Source organism: Diabrotica virgifera, chromosome 2 (assembly GCF_917563875.1).
Source record: "Diabrotica virgifera virgifera chromosome 2, PGI_DIABVI_V3a".
Lineage (NCBI taxonomy): Eukaryota > Metazoa > Arthropoda > Insecta > Coleoptera > Chrysomelidae > Diabrotica > Diabrotica virgifera.
Window position 1 is genome coordinate 208,890,770 of NC_065444.1, and position 22,167 is coordinate 208,912,936.

The following is a 22,167-nucleotide window of genomic DNA, read 5'->3' on the forward strand; positions in this document are numbered from 1 at the left end:
TGCTCTAGTCTAGATCTTCTTGCTGACCTTTTCCAAAAATCCATTTCAGTGACTAGTAATTTATCGTTAATATAACTTAAAATCATGTTTCTTATATATTAACATTTTATTATGTATTTTAATAATACTAGTTCTGTATGTGAGTATAATAGTAATAAAATGTGTATACTTACAATGTCAAAATAGGTAATAAAATCAGATCCTCCCTTCCTAGCGGTGGCTCTGATTTGAAACTGCATATGAGTTAAATAAGCACCATAGACAAGCTTACTAATTGGAACCCAGGGCTTCCAAGATAAGAAGTTATAGATAAGTTTAGCATGTCCATAACTCGCAACATACAAAACTCCTACTGATCCTGCAGACCAAGCCACTCTATGTAAAGATGCATACAAGCCAGACTCTATGGCATTGTAATCATATTTCGGGTCGTAGAAGATAACGCCACTGACTATGGAACCTATCATGACAGTTAAAGATGATAGAAGAATTATGTGTGAGTATTCCTAAAATCATAAAACACTTATAAATAAAGAAAATAAAGTAAATTTATTATAAAATGATGCAGAACGTGTTTTATCATTCCACTTAAGGTGGGTCCACATTACCCGTGCTCGTGCTCGTACTCGGGCTTTTACTTGTGACTTGTAGATACTCGCAAGGTTCCGGCGGGTGTCGGCACATCAAAGGAAATTCGCGTAAGCTTGTGAGTTTATTTGGACGCAAATTTTTGCGTTTCGTGAACTTATTTGACTTGTATTAATCGGGTGTGCATTTCGTGCAGAGTGGAGTAACGATAGTGTTATTGATTTAATAAAGCTGTACGAAAAACACGCAGTTTTGTAGCACAGTACTAATAAATTTTATAAAATCCTAAATAAAATGAACGATGCATGGAAGGAAATATTCCAGGACATCGATTTTTGACCCTTCGCTTCGTTATCGATCATTCGCTATCTTAGTCTGTGCAGATTATCGGAGAATAGGCCATTTTTGGGAAAAATTATTGCTATTTTTGGCAATTTTCACTCGTAATATCGATAGTTTTTATTATAATAATATATGTTATGAGTACTTTAAAGATATGAAAATTGGTGTGGTGAAAGGGGACAAAAATAAAAAGGTGATGGTTCAAAAATTATGATCCTATTGTTTATATCTTAGCCGTAAATGCCTGTCAACTTTGACCGGCTGTATTTCAGGAACCACTCATCACAATTAAACGTTTTTCCTTTTAAAAGAAACATCCTGTCGCTTTTTTTCCAGTACTGTTTTCATAATTTCATTTGATTTCATATTTCCCGAGATATTCTATTTGTTTTTAAGAGGAAACAGTAGCGATCAACAGGTAGCGAAAACGCGTTCCAAGATTGCGGCTGTAATCTTGAATATTTTTTCGAGATATTTGGCACACGTATTCGTAATATAATTAAGAATGGCGGTACAGAGCCCAATTTGAAAAATATATTAATATGTGGAAATTACTCTGTAATTAAATACAATATTAAAAAAACGAGCCTGTACCGCCATTAAGAAGAACAAAAAAATACACTTTTTTCAAATAAACTTTTTTATCAGATGCCTAGATTTTGTATCATTTTGGAACTACTAATGAAATAAAAAATTTTAGTAGTTCCAAAATGACACAAAATCTAGGCATCGGATAAAAAAGTTTATTTGAAGAAAGTGTATTTTTTGTTCTTCTTAATGGCGGTACAGGCTCGTTTTTGTAATATTGTATTTAATTACAGAGTAATTTCCACATATTAATATATTTTTCAAATTGGGCTCTGTACCGCCATTCTTTATTCTATTACGAATACGTGTGCCAAATATCTCGAAAAAATATTCAAAATTACAGCCGTAATCTTGGAACGCGTTTTCGCTACCTGTTGATCGCTACTGTTTCCTCTTAAGACCAAAAAATTGTTTATAATTTTAAAATATTCCTGAGGCCTCTTAGATAGTCCAATTTCAGTTATGTAAAGTACGTTAGATAGGTACAGTGTCTTTTTATACAAAAATCATAGTTATTCTGATGTATCATAATTATTGTGGTTATTATAGCGACCGTAAATTTTTAATTAACAATTCAATTGTTGCTTAACTGTTCATTCAATTTTCATCGGCTTCTGGAATTATAATCTATACGAAAAGAGTTTTTATATTACCAAGTTATTTAGTTATTGATAAACAATTACTTATCTAAAATTTTAGTTGACAATTAAAGATATTCTTGGAAAAACCCGCATTTTCCGGCAAAAATTAAAAAAACACGATTTTCGGGCGCCATTTTGTTTATAAAAAAGTAGTACACTGTCTGCGGACTTTGCATACTTATATTATTAATATATAAAATCATAAGATTCGATTCCAGCAATAAAATTGCTGGCAAATAAGTATTTTGCTAATTAGCCCAGAGTATCTGTACACTAAACAGATACGAAGCGAATACGTTCGATAACGAAACGAAGGGTCAAGAATCGAGGTCCTGGAACTGAATATAGATGTGCAGGAGATTAAACGCAAAATCACTTCTCTAATGGCAACTTACAGAAAAGCACGCCAAAAAGTTGCTGAAAATAATAAATCAGGAATAGGAACCGATGAATTGTATTCTTCCTGGTTTGTCTTTAAACATTTTCGTTTTTTGCACATGAAATATCAGCCTACTTCATCAAGTTGATAGAGCAATGCATACCTCTGGCACAATAAGCGAAATTGACTGCTTGGAAAACTTAAACAAAAAGCTTAAGCGGGTGTACGAATCACCTGAGGCTAAATATCTTAGCGTTATAGCTAATCGTTATTTTACAGGAATTTCTTTTCGAAATGTTGTGTTTTTCTAAATGATTTTTGGACCAATTAAAGTTATCGGTTCTTCAAAATTACTAGGCGAAATTCTACAGAATGTATGAAAGTGGAGATTTTCAACACTAAGGTCACTAAGTAACTTACTTCCACTGTATTCGCTTCGACTTTTAAACAGTGACGTCATCCACCACCGTCTTTTTTTCTCATTTTCGATTTTTTTTAACAGAGAATACATCACAATAAAAGTTTCATTGGCTGCCGCAAGCTCGTCCTCTTCCATTGGAACCGCCGGAGTACAAGTCTATGTGGACGGTCAAGTAAAAGTAAGGACAAGTACAACAAGTTTCACGAGTTCCAAGTAGAAGTATGAGTTCGAGTAGGAGCACGAGTAGTCTGGACGCACCTTATACAGGGTGGGGCATTAGTGTGACAAAGTCCAATTACTCGTTTGTCGTAAGAGATACGAAAAAAGTTATTTAAGTAAAAAATTGGGGCACAGATAGGAACATAATTTAAAAATATTTTCAAATATACAGGGGCGTGCGTATTGACAGGGTCACACAATCTTATGTTTTTTTAAACGGAACACCCTGTATATTTTTACACTTTTGGATTCTGCTCAATGCTTCCTTTCTTAAAATATGGGATTTTGTAATATTATACGAGGTGGTATATAAGATAATTACGTTTCTTTGTTAATTTCGTAGCAATATTTACACTCTGTAGAATTGTAGTGATTTGACATGAAATTTTTATTTTATGTTCAAACGATTTTTAATATAGTCTACTATTGTTAAACATTAACAGTATAGCAAAATGTTTAATTTTAGTATACAGCGTTGGTCGAAACTCGGAATGAGTATTTTCTGAGTTTTTTACATGGAATACCCTGTATTTTAGTATTGTAATACAATGATAGTTTATGGTACTTGTTTATTTCTTAAGCATTCTCTATACCTAAGTGCTTTAATTTGTAAGTTATTCGTGATTAAGTAAAATTTAATAAAAAAATTTTGTCCTGGTAAAAGGTATATTAGTTTAAAAAGCCCCTATAGGGCTACAAACATAGAAACAAAACGTTTTCGCTCTGTAACAAGAGCATCATCAGTGTTACAAACACATGGTGAGCCACCCAAAAATACAAAGGTTGAAACCTCTTACAAATAGACTAAAAGTCTTATATAAATATAAACATCCTAAAATCCAAAGGATGGATAAAATTCCTATGGATGTGGCTTTAGAGCAACATATGACTCCCACAGGTGGTAAGTGGGTTAATTAATTCGGTCATTATGTTATAAGAGGTGACAGGCAACTGAGTGTAAATTTTATTAGGTGGCCGTGAAAATATCCAATCAAAAATAATTTTTCGAAAAAAATTAATCATCTAGCCTGATCCTTGATTTATTAATATTGGATGCGATATCCAAATAAATTCGTAGTTAAGATTGTTGATGCGCATAATATTAATAAAAACATACAATATTCTACCTAGTCGGCCATGACACTAAATTTGCTTAAAAATTTGACATTATACTATTTTTATAGTTCCAGTAGCTTTGTTACCATTACTAATATGAATTTTTCTAATGAGAAACTGAATAATAAGATTTTTGTGCTAGTGGAGTATAACAAAAATGTGCTACTAGTAATAAGAATTTTTCATCAGAAATTTCCTGATAGACGACAACCAAGAAGAGAAACGTTTGAAAATATACTAGAAGAAAAACTATTGTAAATGAACAAAAGAGGAATTAAATGTAATCCTTAGTGTCACTGAGGATCTGCATATTAGTACAACCGTTCTTACAATCTAAGTATCTAGTTTGTTGAGACCGTTTTAGTATACTTTCAGTTTCTCTTCTTGGTTGTCGTCTCTCAGGCAGGGCCGGATTTAAGGGAGGGCAGGCTGGGCAGCTGCCCGGGGCCCCCACATTTCGGGGCCCCCACAAAATCCCAAACATAAAAAAGTCAGCACATTATTCACATAAAATAATTTTTGTTTTATGCAAACATAATTATGTATATCAAAAATAATTTCTTATTTATCGTTACCTTGAGTTGGCACAACGCCACTGAGTATAATAACATCGATTAAAACATTGCTTACTCCACATTTACAAAGTTTGAACTTAAATTTGAGCCAAACTTGCCTCCTACGCCTACAATTTATTTGTCTTCTAAATCATATTCTGTATCATGCATATTTTTTAAATACCCTTTTTGCATGGATTGCAAAATACTCAGAGCATAATCAAGTGGAATTCAGTCTTTTTTGTTGAGTCATAATTTAATTACGAGTTTGACCTTAAATTATCCCGTTGACAAAAATTGTGGCATAAGCAAATCTGAAAATCTGGCACTAAACCACTCATTTGTTTTGTGACTTTGTGCTACTTGCAGAAAGAATAATAATTGTCAGCTGTAATACTATTTAGGATAATCTAGTAAAACAGCAATATTACTCACCACTCACCTGTTTGTATTATTTCGTACTGTTATCCCTGTTAAAAAAGGTAAGTTTTTACTTTATTTTTGTGATAGCCTACAAGTTTCCTATCTAGTATTTGGAGGGTTGGGGACTTTTAAAATATAAAAATTTAAATAAAGTCATGCTACTCATACAAACATGGTCAGGCCAGGCCGGAAAATATTTAAGTTGTACATTGGATTGTTAACTGTTAAATAATTAGGATACAAGTTTAAATTCTAATTTCTAAAATCATTCAAAAGGTGCGTATTAAATAAAATTGTGCTGTGTGCTCTCATTGTTACTGGTACCTATAATAGTCCATTGACTCACGGTTTTTTCTGAAAATTTTAAAGAAGAAAATTTTGAATCGACATGAAATTTTACATACTGATGTGATCTAGATTATTGATATGAGATAATATTCTTATATGTCACTTAATTTAATCAATGTATTAATACTAATCTAATTAATTAACCAGATCACATATCAATATGTTTTCAATCTCAGGGCGAATTATAAATTAATTACTTACTTTCGTGGCTTCTAAATATTTCTTAATGGTTCCTAATCGGGATAGAAAAGAAAAGAGTAAAAAAAATACACATATGGGTTACAATTATAATCAAAATATTTTTTATTTTATTTAAAAGGCAATCAATGCTTAATATTTGCTATTTCTTATTATTCTTAAACATAACATTTACAAATGGGAATCTTATTTCCTTTTGGTTTTCAATTGAAAGTTTTTATTAACATTTAACTATTAGGAGTTATTAGGAACAACTCTATTTAAGTTTGATGAAGCTTTTCTGATATTATTGATTATGTTATTCAATTTTTTTATGTGGAATTTAATACGAAAAACCCATACATTCATGTCCAAACAAATGAGACTGACCTTTTCCTGGTGAACTGAAAATGTCCTCACACAAGACCCGTTTCCTGCTATCCTTGGCTGCGATCAAACCTCGTCCTGGCTTCCAGTAATGTTCTCCTTTGAAAAACTATCTCGTATAGCTCTCGTTCCTGCGTCTGTCGTGATGCTGTGTTCTACCTTTCTCGAAACTGCTATCAGCTACCGGGACACTCTTGGCTCAAGGAGGTTCTTTTACTCTCGACCTGGCCTACTTCTCGTTCCACGATAGATACTCCACACTCACGGAACTACATCGGCTTTCTCACTCTCCGTACACTACCGTCTACTACTCGACTTCACTTCTCGACAGCTCAAAACATTCTGATCTCTATTTGTCATTCATTCCCCTACTTTCTAAATATCCCTTCCAGATTCACAAATCAACCTTCCACCACCAACTCTCATTCGTAATATTCCTCAAAACCAATTTTTAATCTTTCTAAATATGCTTAATGGATTTCAAAAGAAAATATTTAATTCCCATTCTAAAATACTTTCTAACTATTTACAAATTTTAATGACCTATTCTCTCTTTCAAATGAGTCTTATTTAGCATAGGCTAATGATCGAAACCTTCCGCGAAAAACGATAATGAACTATCATCTATTTCACTGAGTTTTATTTAGCATAGGCTAATGATCGACCTTCCGAGAAGAACGATAATGGTACGCGTCATTCACTTTGTTTATCTAAGCACATTGTTCCGAGTTTCGTACGCTTATTCTAATCACTTCTTAAAATTAAATATAACAATTTGTTGTATACAGGTTGTTCTAAATTTATATGCCCGAGGTTGAGAAAATTAAAAATATTTTATATTAAAGTGAATTTTGTTTATAATTATCAAATTTTAATTTTTATATCAAATAGAAATATAACAAATCCCCGCCTTGTATTCGATAAAATTTATCTGCATTTTTAAATAAATTTTCTCGAGGCAAAACCAACTCCCTGTATATTTCCTTACTTTAATCTACGTCTTATACCCCTTCTTCTTGTATTACTCTAATTAGTCCCACCTGTAGAGTAATTGTTTCCTTATTTTCAGTGTCCTCATCCTGTGTTAGAGTGTCGGCTATTATGTTGTCTTTCCCTTTTTCCCATATTAATCTTCTGTCTTTTTCCTCAGATTTTTCACATACCTTTATCGTGTATTCTGCATCCTCGTTTTCATATGCCTCCTCTTCAAATGCCACTGTTTCGATCATATCTTTTTCGCTTTCATTTTTTTGCTTTATTTCTTCTTCTCCTGAGCTCGTCTCTTCTTTTGAGGAATCCCAGGTTTCCTTTGTTTCTGATACTCTCAAATTTTCTTCTTCTGGGCTCAACTCTTCTTTTGAGGAGCCACAGGTTTCATTTTCTTTTGTCTTTTTCTGACTTTTTCTCCCTTTTCTTCTTTGTCCTTGCTTCGTTGCCAAATTCATTTCCACTGTTTGTTCTTTACCTGATTCGTCCGTATTTTGTTTCTCCTGTTCCTTGTCCTGTTCTTCTTCTTCTTCTTCTGTTAGATTCATCGTATTATTTTTAAAATCTATCACTACATGTTTTTCTGCCAATTCGTCAACTCCTACTATCATGTCATGTGACATGTTTGGCATTATTACACATTGTAGTGCATACATCTTCTTACCCAGTCGTACCATTACTCGTATGCCTTCATTTATAGTTGCCAATGTCCGTTTGTTTGCGCCCACTAAATTTACCCTAGGTATTTTGTAAATTAAATTTGTTAAGTTAACTTCTTCTATTAGTTTTCTGTTGACCAATGTTATTTCAGATCCAGTGTCTATCATAATTTTAATTGGTTTCTCGTTGATAAATCCATCCACAAATTTTAAATTAACTCCATTTTTCTTTTCGTTGTTTCTTGCCAATTTAATAAACTCCTTGGGGTGACAAAAGATTCCTGTTTGCTTTTTGGTTTTTAGTGAGCGCCGTCGTGAAAAGACGCCGGTTGCTCATCGTTGTTTATATTTTCGTCATAATGTCCCTCTCCGTCATATTCATCTGTCTGGGTATTATTTACTTCTCTTCTATTTTCTCTTGGTCTGTCGGATCTGTTTCGGTTTTCTCGATATACCTGTTCATTTTGTCTACCATTATTTCTGTTTTCTTGATTTGAGCGTGTGGTGTTTCTATTCAGGTATTCTCGATTTCTGTCCTCATTCCATTGCCTATTTCTTTGTTCATAATTTCCTCTTCCGTTGTCTCTATTTTCGTTTTCCCTTCTGGGATTAAAATCTCGTCTTGTATAGTCCCTCCTATTTTGATTTCTATCTCTGTAATCTTGTGTTTCTCGGGGCCTGTAATCTTCTCGCGACCTTCTTGATTTTCTTTCTCTTAGACGTGATTCTCTTATTTGTAGGAATTGGCATAAACTGTCTATGTCTTTGTAATTTTGCAATGTGATATGGTCTTCCAGCGTTTCCTCGAAATGTCTTGCAATCAGTTCGACTAATTGTTCCGATGAGTAATTATATTGTAAATGTTTTGCATTATTGTAAATTTGCAAAGCATATGTCCTTTCTGATACACCCATCCTATCATTGTATTTCCCATTTTGCAATTCCTTGTTAATTTCCAATTGTTGGACCTTTCCCCAGAAATAATTCAAAAATTTTTGTTCAAATTGTTGCCAATTGCCGAATTCTTCTTCTTTACTATCGAACCATAGGCTTGCTTCATATTTGAGATGGTTTCTGATAGTTTCTTTTGCTGTATCGAAATTTCCGATGTGTTGTATTTTCTTTTTCAGGCTATTTATGAACGGCACTGGGTGTAATCTTCTTACATCCCCGCCAAACCTTATCTTCACGTCATCTGTGCTATGTATAACCATTTCTCTTCTTTCTCCGACATTTTGTTGCGTCCGGTTTTCGGTGACTTGTTTTTCTATTTCTGTGATTCTTTTTTCCACTTCTTCTCTGTCTACTTGAATAGCATTTTCCAACTTATTTTCCAAATTTTCTAGTTCCTTTTTCTGGCCATTCGTTAACTCCTTTATTTTATCTTGAATTTTCATTTCATACTTTTCTATGCGTTCCTCCATTTTCTTGTTGTTCTCTTCTATGGCTTGTTTTGTTTCCTTCTGATTTTCTTGCATTATTCTTTTTGTTTCATCCATTTTTTGATCCAATTTTTGTTGTGTTTCATCCATTTTTCGTTGTGTTTCCTCCATTTTTTGATCCACTTTATCCATTTTCTTTGATGTTTCTTCCTGATTTTTCTCCATTGTTTGTTTTGTTTCTCTTTGATTGTCATCCAGTTTTTGTTGTGTTTCATCCATTTTCTGTTCCATTCTTTGTGACTGGAGTTGCATCATTTGTAATAATTTATCTATTCCTGATAATTCTTGCTGTTCTGATGCCATGATTGTCGTGTCTAAAATATCTTCTTGGTCTGAATGTTCTTTTTGTTTTTTGTTATCCTTGCTTTGGCTTCTTGTCACAGACATTTGTTTTCAAGAAGTATTATCCCCGCCAAATATGAAATTTTACTAGTATGTTACCAATACGACTTTTTTTTTACCCAAATATTATAAATTGTCAATAAATATATCAAATGTAAATATCGTAAAAATAAAATATTAAATCAGTTATGTAAAATTTGTACCTAAAGAGATCTAAAATTTTATGTTATCAAATGTAAGTATCTCACTTTTTACCACAGGCATATAAATTTTCAAATACCGGCTTTACTCTTTCTATCCTTCAAATTTGCCACTAGAAATACTTTACAATGCTTTCCACGTTGGACGACAGTTGATGTGATCTTGATTATTGATATGAGATAATATTCTTATATGTCACTTAATTTAATCAATGTATTAATACTAATCTAATTAATTAACCAGATCACATATCAATATGTTTTCAATCTCAGGGGGAATTATAAATTAATTACTTACTTTCGTGGCTTCTAAATATTTCTTAATGGTTCCTAATCGGGATAGAAAAGAAAAGAGTAAAAAAAATACACATATGGGTTACAATTATAATCAAAATATTTTTTATTTTATTTAAAAGGCAATCAATGCTTAATATTTGCTATTTCTTATTATTCTTAAACATAACATTTACAAATGGGAATCTTATTTTCTTTTGGTTTTCAATTGAAAGTTTTTATTAACATTTAACTATTAGGAGTTATTAGGAACAACTCTATTTAAGTTTGATGAAGCTTTTCTGATATTATTGATTATGTTATTCAATTTTTTTATGTGGAATTTAATACGAAAAACCCATACATTCATGTCCAAACAAATGAGACTGACCTTTTCCTGGTGAACTGAAAATGTCCTCACACAAGACCCGTTTCCTGCTATCCTTGGCTGCGATCAAACCTCGTCCTGGCTTCCAGTAATGTTCTCCTTTGAAAAACTATCTCGTATAGCTCTCGTTCCTGCGTCTGTCGTGATGCTGTGTTCTACCTTTCTCGAAACTGCTATCAGCTACCGGGACACTCTTGGCTCAAGGAGGTTCTTTTACTCTCGACCTGGCCTACTTCTCGTTCCACGATAGATACTCCACACTCACGGAACTACATCGGCTTTCTCACTCTCCGTACACTACCGTCTACTACTCGACTTCACTTCTCGACAGCTCAAAACATTCTGATCTCTATTTGTCATTCATTCCCCTACTTTCTAAATATCCCTTCCAGATTCACAAATCAACCTTCCACCACCAACTCTCATTCGTAATATTCCTCAAAACCAATTTTTAATCTTTCTAAATATGCTTAATGGATTTCAAAAGAAAATATTTAATTCCCATTCTAAAATACTTTCTAACTATTTACAAATTTTAATGACCTATTCTCTCTTTCAAATGAGTCTTATTTAGCATAGGCTAATGATCGAAACCTTCCGCGAAAAACGATAATGAACTATCATCTATTTCACTGAGTTTTATTTAGCATAGGCTAATGATCGACCTTCCGAGAAGAACGATAATGGTACGCGTCATTCACTTTGTTTATCTAAGCACATTGTTCCGAGTTTCGTACGCTTATTCTAATCACTTCTTAAAATTAAATATAACAATTTGTTGTATACAGGTTGTTCTAAATTTATATGCCCGAGGTTGAGAAAATTAAAAATATTTTATATTAAAGTGAATTTTGTTTATAATTATCAAATTTTAATTTTTATATCAAATAGAAATATAACAATACACATAAATAATAACATGTCAGAGAAGAAAAGTGAATTTTGCCGATTTGTGCTTTTGCCCTGAAGGTGAGTTTCACCCCCCTCCTCGGGTGTGCAAAAATAAGTCCGTAAATGGATAAACTGACGAATTGTAAGCAACTTTTGTTCTATAGCATTTTTTCACTAAGTTAATACTTATGTAGTGTTATTATTTTAGTTATTCATCATCATCAGTAGCTCGACAATAATTTTCGGTCCTGGCTTGTTCTAGGATTTTCCGCCATTCTGTTTTGTTCCTTGCTTTGTTTTTTCAGTTGGTAATCTTAAGTGTTTTCAGATCTTGTTCCACTTGTTCCATGTATCTAAGTTTGGGTCTTCCCTTTGACCTTCTCCCTACTGGTGTCTGCCTCATTATATGTTTTGGTGTTTCAGTCTTCAACATCCGTTCAACATGGCCCATCCAGTGCAGACATCTGATCTTTATGGATGTTATGACGTCGGGTTCGTTGTATGCTGCGTAAGGGGGTTGTTTCTCTGGTATCCGTTTGATGCAGTATATTTCCATCATATTTATAGTGGATCTCTGTTTTTTTTAACTTTTCTTTGAAGAAGTCTGTTGTTATTTCAGTTATTTGCAGTAAATTTGTGAGATGTGTTCATTTTTCAACAAAAAAAAAACACGTTTTTAGACGGTTTTTTGCAAATGACTAAAAAAGTAAGTATTTGATCGAAAAAACATTCTTATCAAAAATAAAAGTGTAGATAAAAATATAATTCTAGAGAGCAAGTCCAGCCTTGCTGTCTCTAACTACAGTGGAGAGTGATCATTCTCAAAACTAAGGTTAATTAAAAATCGCCTTTGGTCTATGATGGGCCAAGAGCGTTTCATCTCCCTATAATGAGCATTAAACACGATGTCTTAAAGGAACTAAATAGATATGTCAGACATAATAAAGGAATTTTCAATTCAAAAATCTAAATAATACCCAGACTTTAACCATACATTTTACAATATTTATTTTTAATATTTTACGGTAACAAGTTACACCTCTTGTATTTTTTATTATTTAAAAATATATTTATAAATGTAGATCAACATTTTTTTTTAATTTTTAAAAGGGAAAACTCTATACTTGGCTGTATACCATAGTTATAACAACAATTTTTTAATGGTAGGAGGTAGGGTCCCACACCAATTCTGCCCAGGGGCCCCACTGCCTTAAATCCGGCTCTGCTCTCAGGGAATTGCTGATGATAAATTTTTATTGCAAGTAGCTCATTTTTGTTAAACTCTCCTAACACAAAGCCATTATAATCAGTTCCTCATTTGAAAAATTAATATTAGTAATGGTAACAAATCAACTGAAACTATATAAATAGTATAATGTCAAATGTTTAAGTAAATTTTGTGTCATAGCCAACTAGGAAGAATTTTGTATGTTTGATTAATATTTTAAGCATTAACATCCTTAACTACGAATTTAGTTGGATATCTCATCCAATATTATTAAATTAAGGATCAGGCTAGATTATTATGTATTTTTGTTTGGAAAAATTATTTTTAATTGAATATTTTCACGGCCACCTAATAAAATTTCACATAATTTTTGTTGCAATTAATGTTTGGCTTAAAGAATCACGAATAACTTACAAATTAAAGCACTTAGGTATAGGGAATGCTTAAGAAATAAAAAAGAACCGTAACATATCATTTCATTACAATATTTAAATACCATCCATTTAAGAAACAGTTCCATTTAAGAAAACTCAGAAAATACTCATTCCGAATTTCGACCCACCTTGTATACTAAAATTAAACATTTCGCTATACTGTTCATGTTTAACAATAGTAGACTATATTAAAAATCGTTTGAACATAAAATAAAAATTTGATGTCGAATCACTACAATTCTACAGGGTGTAGATATTGCTACGAAATTAACAAAAAAACGTAATTATCTTATAAACCACCTCGTATAATATTACAAAACCCTATATTTTAAGATAGGAAACATTGAGTAGAATCCAAAAATGTAAAAATATACAGGGTGTTCCATTAAAAAAAACATAAGTTTGTGTCACCCTGTCAATACGGACGTCCCTGTATGTTTGAAAATATTTTTAGATTATGGTACTATGTGTGCCCCAACTTTTATCTAAATAACTTTTTTTCGTATCTCTTACGACAAACGAGTAATTGGACTTTGTCACACTAATGCCCCACCCTGTATATAGTCCAGGCGGGACGTTCCTTGTACAAATTATAATAGACTTCTTTTTAGTTTTTGCAATTAGCACCAAATTGTCGGCAAATACTACATCCGAGATTTTAACTCTGTGCAGATTTCTATACGCTACATTCAGTTTTCTACGTTTTTCCTATGTCAAGGCTTTTTGTAGGTCAAAAAATACTACATACCTATAAATATATATTTTCTTTTTCTCTTGCAGGGCTTTGTGTGTTATCTTTTTTAAAGTAAATATAATAAATATGATCCTTTATATTCCTACGATTTCTAAATCTACTTGTATATTATTTTTTATTAAAGAACATAATGCTGTTGGGTGACAGCGCTTTTCTAATGATGTGACTTCATAAAGACTGTAAAAAAGTGATTTTCAAAGATCTGAAAGAGAATATTACAAAACTTCTGCCCGAATTTAAAAACTCCATTGACCTCCTTGTGCGTGTAACACTATAGCTCCTTTATACTTTATTAATATTTAAAATATAGTTTTTACTTTCCCAACCAATTATTGATTCTTTTCCATAAATAAAAATTATTCTATTCTTATTAGAATAATTGTAATGGCTTTATCTTAATGAGTTTATGTGGTTTGCTTGACAAACCTATTGCCTCATATTATTTACCAAAGAAAATGAAATGAGGAAGTAGACAACAATTCACCTATGTAGATTTAATTGTATGAAATTATTTGTGTTTTTAGGACGGGGGGAGCGAGACCTTTAATGGTTGTGTACAGAGTGGATATAGATTCACTAAAATCAGAGAAGTACATTAGCACTTAATAATGTAGAATTATTTTTCAAATATTTTATTATACCTAGTAATTATATACACTCCAAACATATGTATAGGGTGGGCCCAAGAAAAGATTCCACCTCGATATTTGCCAGTAGTTATTACATTTTAAGGAAATGCCGAAACAGGTCGTTTTTTGTTCTAAGGGGGACACATTTTTACGAAACATACATCTGTTATTTGTCAACCCCCTCCCTTCCACGTCCCCACAACCTTATTTTTTAAATAGGGAAAAGGGTCGTGTGATAACTCACTTGAATGGATATTCAATTCTCTATTCAGTATTATAAACATTATCATAATTATTTATACAGGGTGTCCAAAAAAATTTTTTTATTAAATTATTTGACAAAAAAGAAGAATGTATGTAATTTATTTTATTTAAAATACATTTTACTGTTGTCAGAAAACAGAAATAAATATTTATTTTACAAATAAACATTGCTTTTCGCCATGCCAGCTTTCACCATCCACCTGCCTCTTGGAAATTTGAACATTTTATTTAAGCGAAAAGCAATGTTTATTTGTGAAATAAACATTTATTTCTGTTTTCTGACAACAGCAAAATGAATTTTAAATAAAATAAATTACATGTATTCTTCCTTTTTTTGGTCAATTAATTTAATTTAAAAAATTGTTTTGGACACCCTGTATAAATGATTATAATAATATTTATATTACTGAATAGAGAATTAAATACCCTTTCAAATGAGCTACCACACGACCCCTATTCCCTGTTTAAAAATAAGGTGTTGGGGACGTGGAAGGGAGGGGGTTGACAAATGACATAAATATGTATGTATCGTAAAAAATGTGTCCCCTTCAGAACAAAAATCGACCTGTTTCTGCATTTCCTTAAAATCTAATAACTATTGCCAAATATCGAGGTGGACTTTTTTCTTTGGCCCACCCTTTATATACAATATAGGTACGGGAAATTATAATTATAATAAAATTGGCTAAATACCTAGGATCTGTATTACAGAGTAATCTGGACATAAATGGAGATGGATGCAGTATGCAGTAGAGTTAGGGAAGAATTAACGAAGTGGAAGGAAAAGGAAGCCAGTAACGTGTTGTGTGACAAAAATATTTCAATTAAATTGAAGGAAAAATTTTATAACACTGCCATAAGACGAGATATGATGTACCTACAGAACTGAATGTTGGGCAATTAAAATCAACGGGGAATAACCAATGCATGTGGCTAAAATGAGACTGCTTAGATAGATGAGTTGTGTGACAAAAAAGGATAAAATGAAGAATTAGTGTATTATGAGAACTCTAAGGATGGCACAAACTGATGCCAAAATGGGAGATAATGTTAAACAATTAAGATGGTTCGAGCATGTTCAATGTCCACAGATTAATCACCGAATACGAAGAATTGCTGGTTAACAAGTTTCTGCGAGGAGTAGGAGGGGAAAATCAAAGAAGACAGAAGATGGAGATAGGCAGGACATGTCGGTAAAGGGAATTGATGTTGGTGTGACCCCAGATAGAAACTTATGAAGAAATATAATTAGGGAAGCCGACTCCTCATAGGGATAATGGCAAAGATAATGATGACTAGGGAGCGGATTTTATGCTAAATGCATATTGCATGCATATTTCGCATATTTGAGAACTTTACTAAATTTTGCATATTTTTAAAAAAACATGCATATTTTGTGCCTATTTAAAAACGTTTAAGTCCAAAAAAAAATTTAATTTTCTATTTCGACACAAAATACTTCCCCGCACAGGCTGTTCTTTTAATTCGAGAACTACCTGAAGGGAGACTCATTTTCTGCCTTTTCATTTTTTCTTAGAAAATACCCGATATTTACACAAAGTACTTATAGTGCGCTTTTATAAAATGATTGTAGGATGTTAAAATGATGAAGGACGGTTTACCGGGAAATCTGAATTTTATTTACTTTTATTATATTTAGTAGGTACCTATAAATTCTGGTCATTCTTTTAAATCCCCTATTTTTAAGAGAATTAACACCTTTAATAATAGTTTTACGATTTTCTAACGGAGTTGAAATAAATCGTTATTTTAAATACACCCCAGTTACTTCTGGTGATGCTGAAAGGAGTTTCTTAAGTTATAAAAATATTTTATCTGATCAAAGAAAATGTTTCCTCGTAAAAAATTGGAAAAACACATTGTAGTGAATTATAATCGAAGATATATACAGTGATATTGTTGTTTTATTTTAAATAGGTAACTATTGGTATCAGTTTTTGTAAAAAATGAGAATAAATTGCATATATAAAAAATAATGATTTTATTTGAAAGATAAAGAATAAGATTGCACCCCCCCCTATAAAAGATCCAACTAGAAAAGAATAGAACAGAAAATTTGTGGTTTCTCGAAATTCGCATTTTTTGAATTTTTGTGCATATCTTGCGCATATTTCGTAATTTTTTACTGCATATATATGCGCATATTTCCTCAAAATTGATCGCATATAAATCCGCTCCCTAATGATGACGTATCAGCAGTCAAAAATTTTCTAGAGATGTAAACATATCTGCATTTCTAATCTCTGCAGAAGTTGGGAGATGATTTGGGATTCGAATTGGTATTTCTTTTTGGATACCTGATCCAAAGCATTCAGGGCAAAATCCCATTTCTATAAAACGTGTTCATATAACAATAGGCATCATTGGAGCTGTACCTTTTAGTTTAGTACCTATTTATTAAAATGATAAATAAAACCAGATAATTTTTCCGATTTTAAAATTCGGCTATAATGACCTCATAATTGTACTTTTGAATTAAAATACATATTTAAGGGGAAAGGCGCAAAATGTCGCCTGTCAAAATTTTCAATGTGTTTTAAATGTATTCATTTTTTTTTGAATCCTGAGAAAACTAATAGGTATTTAAAAAAAATAAACGCAAAATGAAAGATTAAGTTATTACCGAAGGCCAAAAGTCCATTAGAATAAATAAAAAGTTTCTTTTGAATGAAATATTTGCAATTAAAAATCACACTAAATTTTTCCTTTTATTTTCATCCCTGTATTTGTATGTTTAAAATAAACATTATAGAAGTTTTCAGAGACTTTCGGTCCTCAGTAATAATGTAATCTTTCATTGTGCGTTTAAATTTTTCAAAAATATTTATTAGTCTTCTCAGGATTCGAAAAAAAATAATACATTTAAAATACATTAAGCATTTTGACAGGCGACGTTTTGCGCCTATGCTCTTAATCATTGTGATGGTTTAAACTAAAATATAGACATACTTTCAAAAACACAGGTTTCTTTTAAGTGGAACTTTAAACCACCTGTCAGGTGGTTGGCTGTCCATAGCAGACCACCTGACTAAACAAACACGTCAGCTCCATGACTACGGGACAAGACTGCAGCTGTAGAAATTAATGTACCTATAGTCCATTCTTTGACGGTTTTTGCGGTAAATTTTAAAGAACCGCTTGGATTGACTTGAAATTTGGCATACATATAGATAATATGTCAAAAAAAAAAGTGATATTGTGCCGATGTGTGCTTTTACACTGGGGGTGGGTACCACCCCTTCTCGGGGGTGGAAATATTTAACCTCAAAATAACCTCGGAAATTGATAGATATTTCAATTCTGAGTAAAAAATCTTATATACGACTTTTTCGGTAAATTGATATTTAGCAAGTTATTCACGATCGAAATTGATGATTTCCTACATGAAAAATGCATGTTTTTGAGTGGATTTTAAAAAATATCTCTAAAATTATGCATTTTATCGAAAAAGTCATTATAATCAAAAATAAACCTATTAAATTAGTGAATGGAGTGTTTTCATGGTAGGGGAGCCCAAGCGGGGATTTTTGCAGTTACTCGAGCGCGTCAGATTATCATATGGGGAGAAACCAGGTACCCTGAAGATGTACCTCTACCATATATTGGCTCTTAACACAGGGGAGTTCGTTAAGGGGGGCCCGAAAAAAAAAATCTATCCTTAAAAATACTCAAAATTGTCAGATTAAGATAATGTAAGTTAAGTACATGCAAAAGAGTGTATATTTCAAAAATCTGAAGATTTGAGCTGGGCGTAAAGAAATGGGCTAGTCCCAAAGTTTCACAAGAAAAAAGCGACTATTTCGCGAAATTAATGACAGATCGAAAAACTAAAAAATAAGTGCTCAATATTTTTTAAAAATCGATCGAATGATACCAAACACGTCTTCCCACAGATAGGGGTGGGGGGTAAATTTAATATTTTAAATACGAATCCCGCAATATTTCGCGAAATGAACATTAGATCGAAAAACTGTAAAATACACTTATTTACTATTTTTGAAAAATCTATCGAATGGCACTAAACACGACCCCCTACAAAGGTGGGGTGGGGGGTTACTTTAAAATCTTAAATAGAAGCCTCCATTTTTATTGCAGATTTGGATTCCTTACGAAAAAATAAGTAACTTTTATTCGAAACATTTTTTCGAATTATGCATAGATGGCGTTATAATCAGAAAAAACGATTGTTGGAAATGGAAAATTAAATTAAAAAATGGCAAGCGCCCACTAAAATGGAAAAATTTACTTAACTTTTTTTGGTTTTAGGACCTACTCTTCACAACCCAATAGGTCCTCATAACGCTCGAGTGACTGCTCATTTAGCATACTTTGCTCCCCTACCATCAGTTTTCAATTTAAATTATTATAGCAATAACACAACCTAAGTTACAGCCTACTTAAAATCGGGGTTTTTTCGAATTAACCTTGAATCAAACATTTTATCATTAAATAACGCAAGAAATAGAGATTTTAAGAAAAAAATTATGGAGACATCTTTTAAATATTTTACTGATACCTTTAAAAGGTGCTATGATAAAAGTGATTTGGATAAAAAATGGCTGAGTTATTACAAAAACAAAACGATTATGTCGTTGAAAAATCGAAAGAATAATTACAGTGGAACCCCGTTAACTCGGATTAATCGGGACCGCGGCCGATCCGGGTTATCGAAAATTCGGGTTAGCCGGAGAAAATGGTAAAAATTATTAAAATATGGTATGCTTACAGATAAACTCCGTTATAATTGGCACACAGACACTTGTAAACCACGTTCGCGTTCCACACATACAAAGCGTCGTCGAGAGTCTCATTTTTAGCTTTCTTAGCTTTGCACCGATTGTCCAAACTGTCTTTTGTTATCATTTTGAAACAAAAACAACATTTTAAGTTTTATTGCCATTACGTAGACAAAAAATCACGCAAACACAAAATCTGAATATATTTACGAACGATTACAGAACGGAACGAACAATGCGACTTTACTACACACAATACCGTCTCGCAACGAGAACGAACTTATGTTATTTAATAAAAGTGAAGACTAAGACCATTGTTTGAAAAATAATTTTTTAATAGTCTTTTCTAAACAATTCTAAGACAGTTTCAAGTAAATAAAGGATACTACAGATGCCTGTTGGTTTCGATAACACGACAATGAGCGTTGTCTGCCATGCCATGAGTCATTTTTACTAAGGTATATTATGTATCAAATTACACAAATACGCATTATCTCTCATTGTATAATGTGTTTGACATTGAAAATTGAAACGAATGAACTACATAGGAATTCGCTAAAGCGACAAATTTTTACGAAGAAAGTTTATTATGATAAATAAAATTAGCCTGAAAAATATAAGATATTACAGTATTCGAACAATAGGTTTATAAGGAAAGATAAAAGAAAATATTTTAAGATGTTGAAAAGAAATTGGAAAATCCAGCATAAAGGACATACATTTTTATTATTGTAATGTTTGTCTGATAAAAATCGGTCCGGGTTAGCCGGACTTCCGGGTTATCGGGGCCGACTTATCGGGGTTCCTCTGTACTTAAATTGGTGAATTTTCCACAAAAATAAAAATTAACATTATTCCATACACAATTAGGTTTATTTATAGCCTGACTACGCGTTCTGAGATTTTAACCAGTTTAAAGTGCTTAGGTTTGAAAAAATTTTTAATTTAGTAGTAGCAGTAGTATTAGCAGTATTTTAATTTAGTAGCATTTAGTAGCAGTTTTTTCAATGTCTGTATGTTAAACACTGAGCGATATATTTATATTTTAAATTTGCACGTAAGTGTGAGAAGCAGTTTTCTAAGCTCTTTGAATCGCATGCTTTAAAAATCAAAGACCTCCAGAAAGTCCAGCTTCTGGATACTTTTAGCACTTACAATTCCCCACAAAATAAGCTTTGAAACAATGAAATATCTTGAAAATTACAGAAGTTATCGTTAAAAAACCATATTGAAACTGAGTACTTTTTAAGCGTTGATATAAGTATTTTATTTTTTTTTATGAAAAAGGCGCATCGTATGAAAAAAAGGGAAGATATATTTTGTGTCATAAATTAAATACATAAGTGCAAAAATGTCTACTTTCGCGCACGCATTTTAGTTTAGAAAGTTTCACTTTTCCGCACGCGTGTTACTTTTCCGCACGCGGTTTTTACTTTTCCGCACGCGTGTTAATTTAGATAGGTTAATATGACCTTTAAGTAATTATAATACATGCAATAAACTAATATTTAGATATTATTTACTAATTTATTTCAAATATATCTTATTGTGTTCCGGTTTTAATGAAATTAACTCGACAATTCGATGAAATAAAATTATTTTGACATAATATTCGAAAGTCAAATCGGTAGACAATAACAGTCGTTTGAATCATCGTCATGGAAACCAAGATCGTCGTCATGCTAACTAATTAGTATATTGAAAGTTTGGTTTTGACAACCTTGTCAAAGAATTAATTTGTGTATGTATTTTCATATTAATTAAATTAATTGATTAAGATTAGGTAATTTTTTAAAGACTTAGAAAAAATATTGTTCCTAACTCTTGCAGAAAGTCTCTTTTCCGCACTCGACTGCTTGCCGAACTCCCGCTTCGCGTCGTTCGGCAAACTGCAGTCGCGTGCGGAAAAGAATGACTTTCTGCACTTGTTAGGAAAATAACTATTTAATTTGAAATACCTCAGTGGCGTACTTTTTTTTTAATTCATAATAGTACCCGTATGCGCGCCAATGGTGAATATAAAATTCTTAATAGTAAGTCTGTCAATAAATGCGTAATAACTACCTCTTAAAACCCACCAAATTTCATTTGCATATCTCAACCGGTTTTAGAGCAATCAATAAATCTTCACTTTGTAAGAGAAATCTCAACACCCCGTATGGGGTGTTGAGATTTCTCTTACATTAGCTCTTACATTAGAACTCTGGTTCTACTAGGTCTCTAAACTTCATACATACACAGATTTTTTCAGTTTTTCATAATCTTTATTTCTGCTCGGAATATTTTTTCGATAAAATACTTACTTTTTGAGTTATTTACGAAAAACCTTCTAACAACGTGGTTCTTTTGTTGAAAAATGAACATATTCACTCGCAAATAACTCGAAAAGTATTGACTTAGTGAAAAAACTTTATAGAACAAAAGTTGCTTAGAATTAGTCAGTTTATCCATTTTCGGACTTATTTTGGACCTGTATTTTTTCACCCCCGAGAAGAAGTGAAACTCACCCAGGGCAAAAGTACACATCGGTACTATATCACTTTTTTTCCTTAACTTATTAGCTATGTGAATGCCAAATTTCATCTCAACCCAAGCGGTTGTTAAAAATTTACAGGTTTTGCAATATTTTACCGTGAGTGAATGATCTAATAAATCTATTTGTATGGGTAATTTGTAAGGGTTGAAAATATTAAATACTTAATAAACTAAATTGCAAACATAAAATAAAGTTTAGAT

General features: G+C 32.1%; 1 protein-coding gene across 1 annotated transcript in view; it reads right to left on the reverse strand.

Annotated features, from left to right (window-relative positions):
- Positions 1-22,167, reverse strand: part of LOC114337172 (nose resistant to fluoxetine protein 6-like) — an 81,659-nt gene that overhangs the window by 10,714 nt on the left and 48,778 nt on the right. The window contains exon 8 of the mRNA XM_050644986.1: positions 174-506. Within this exon, the coding sequence (XP_050500943.1) occupies positions 174-506 (333 nt within the window). The remainder of the gene's footprint in view (positions 1-173; positions 507-22,167) is intronic.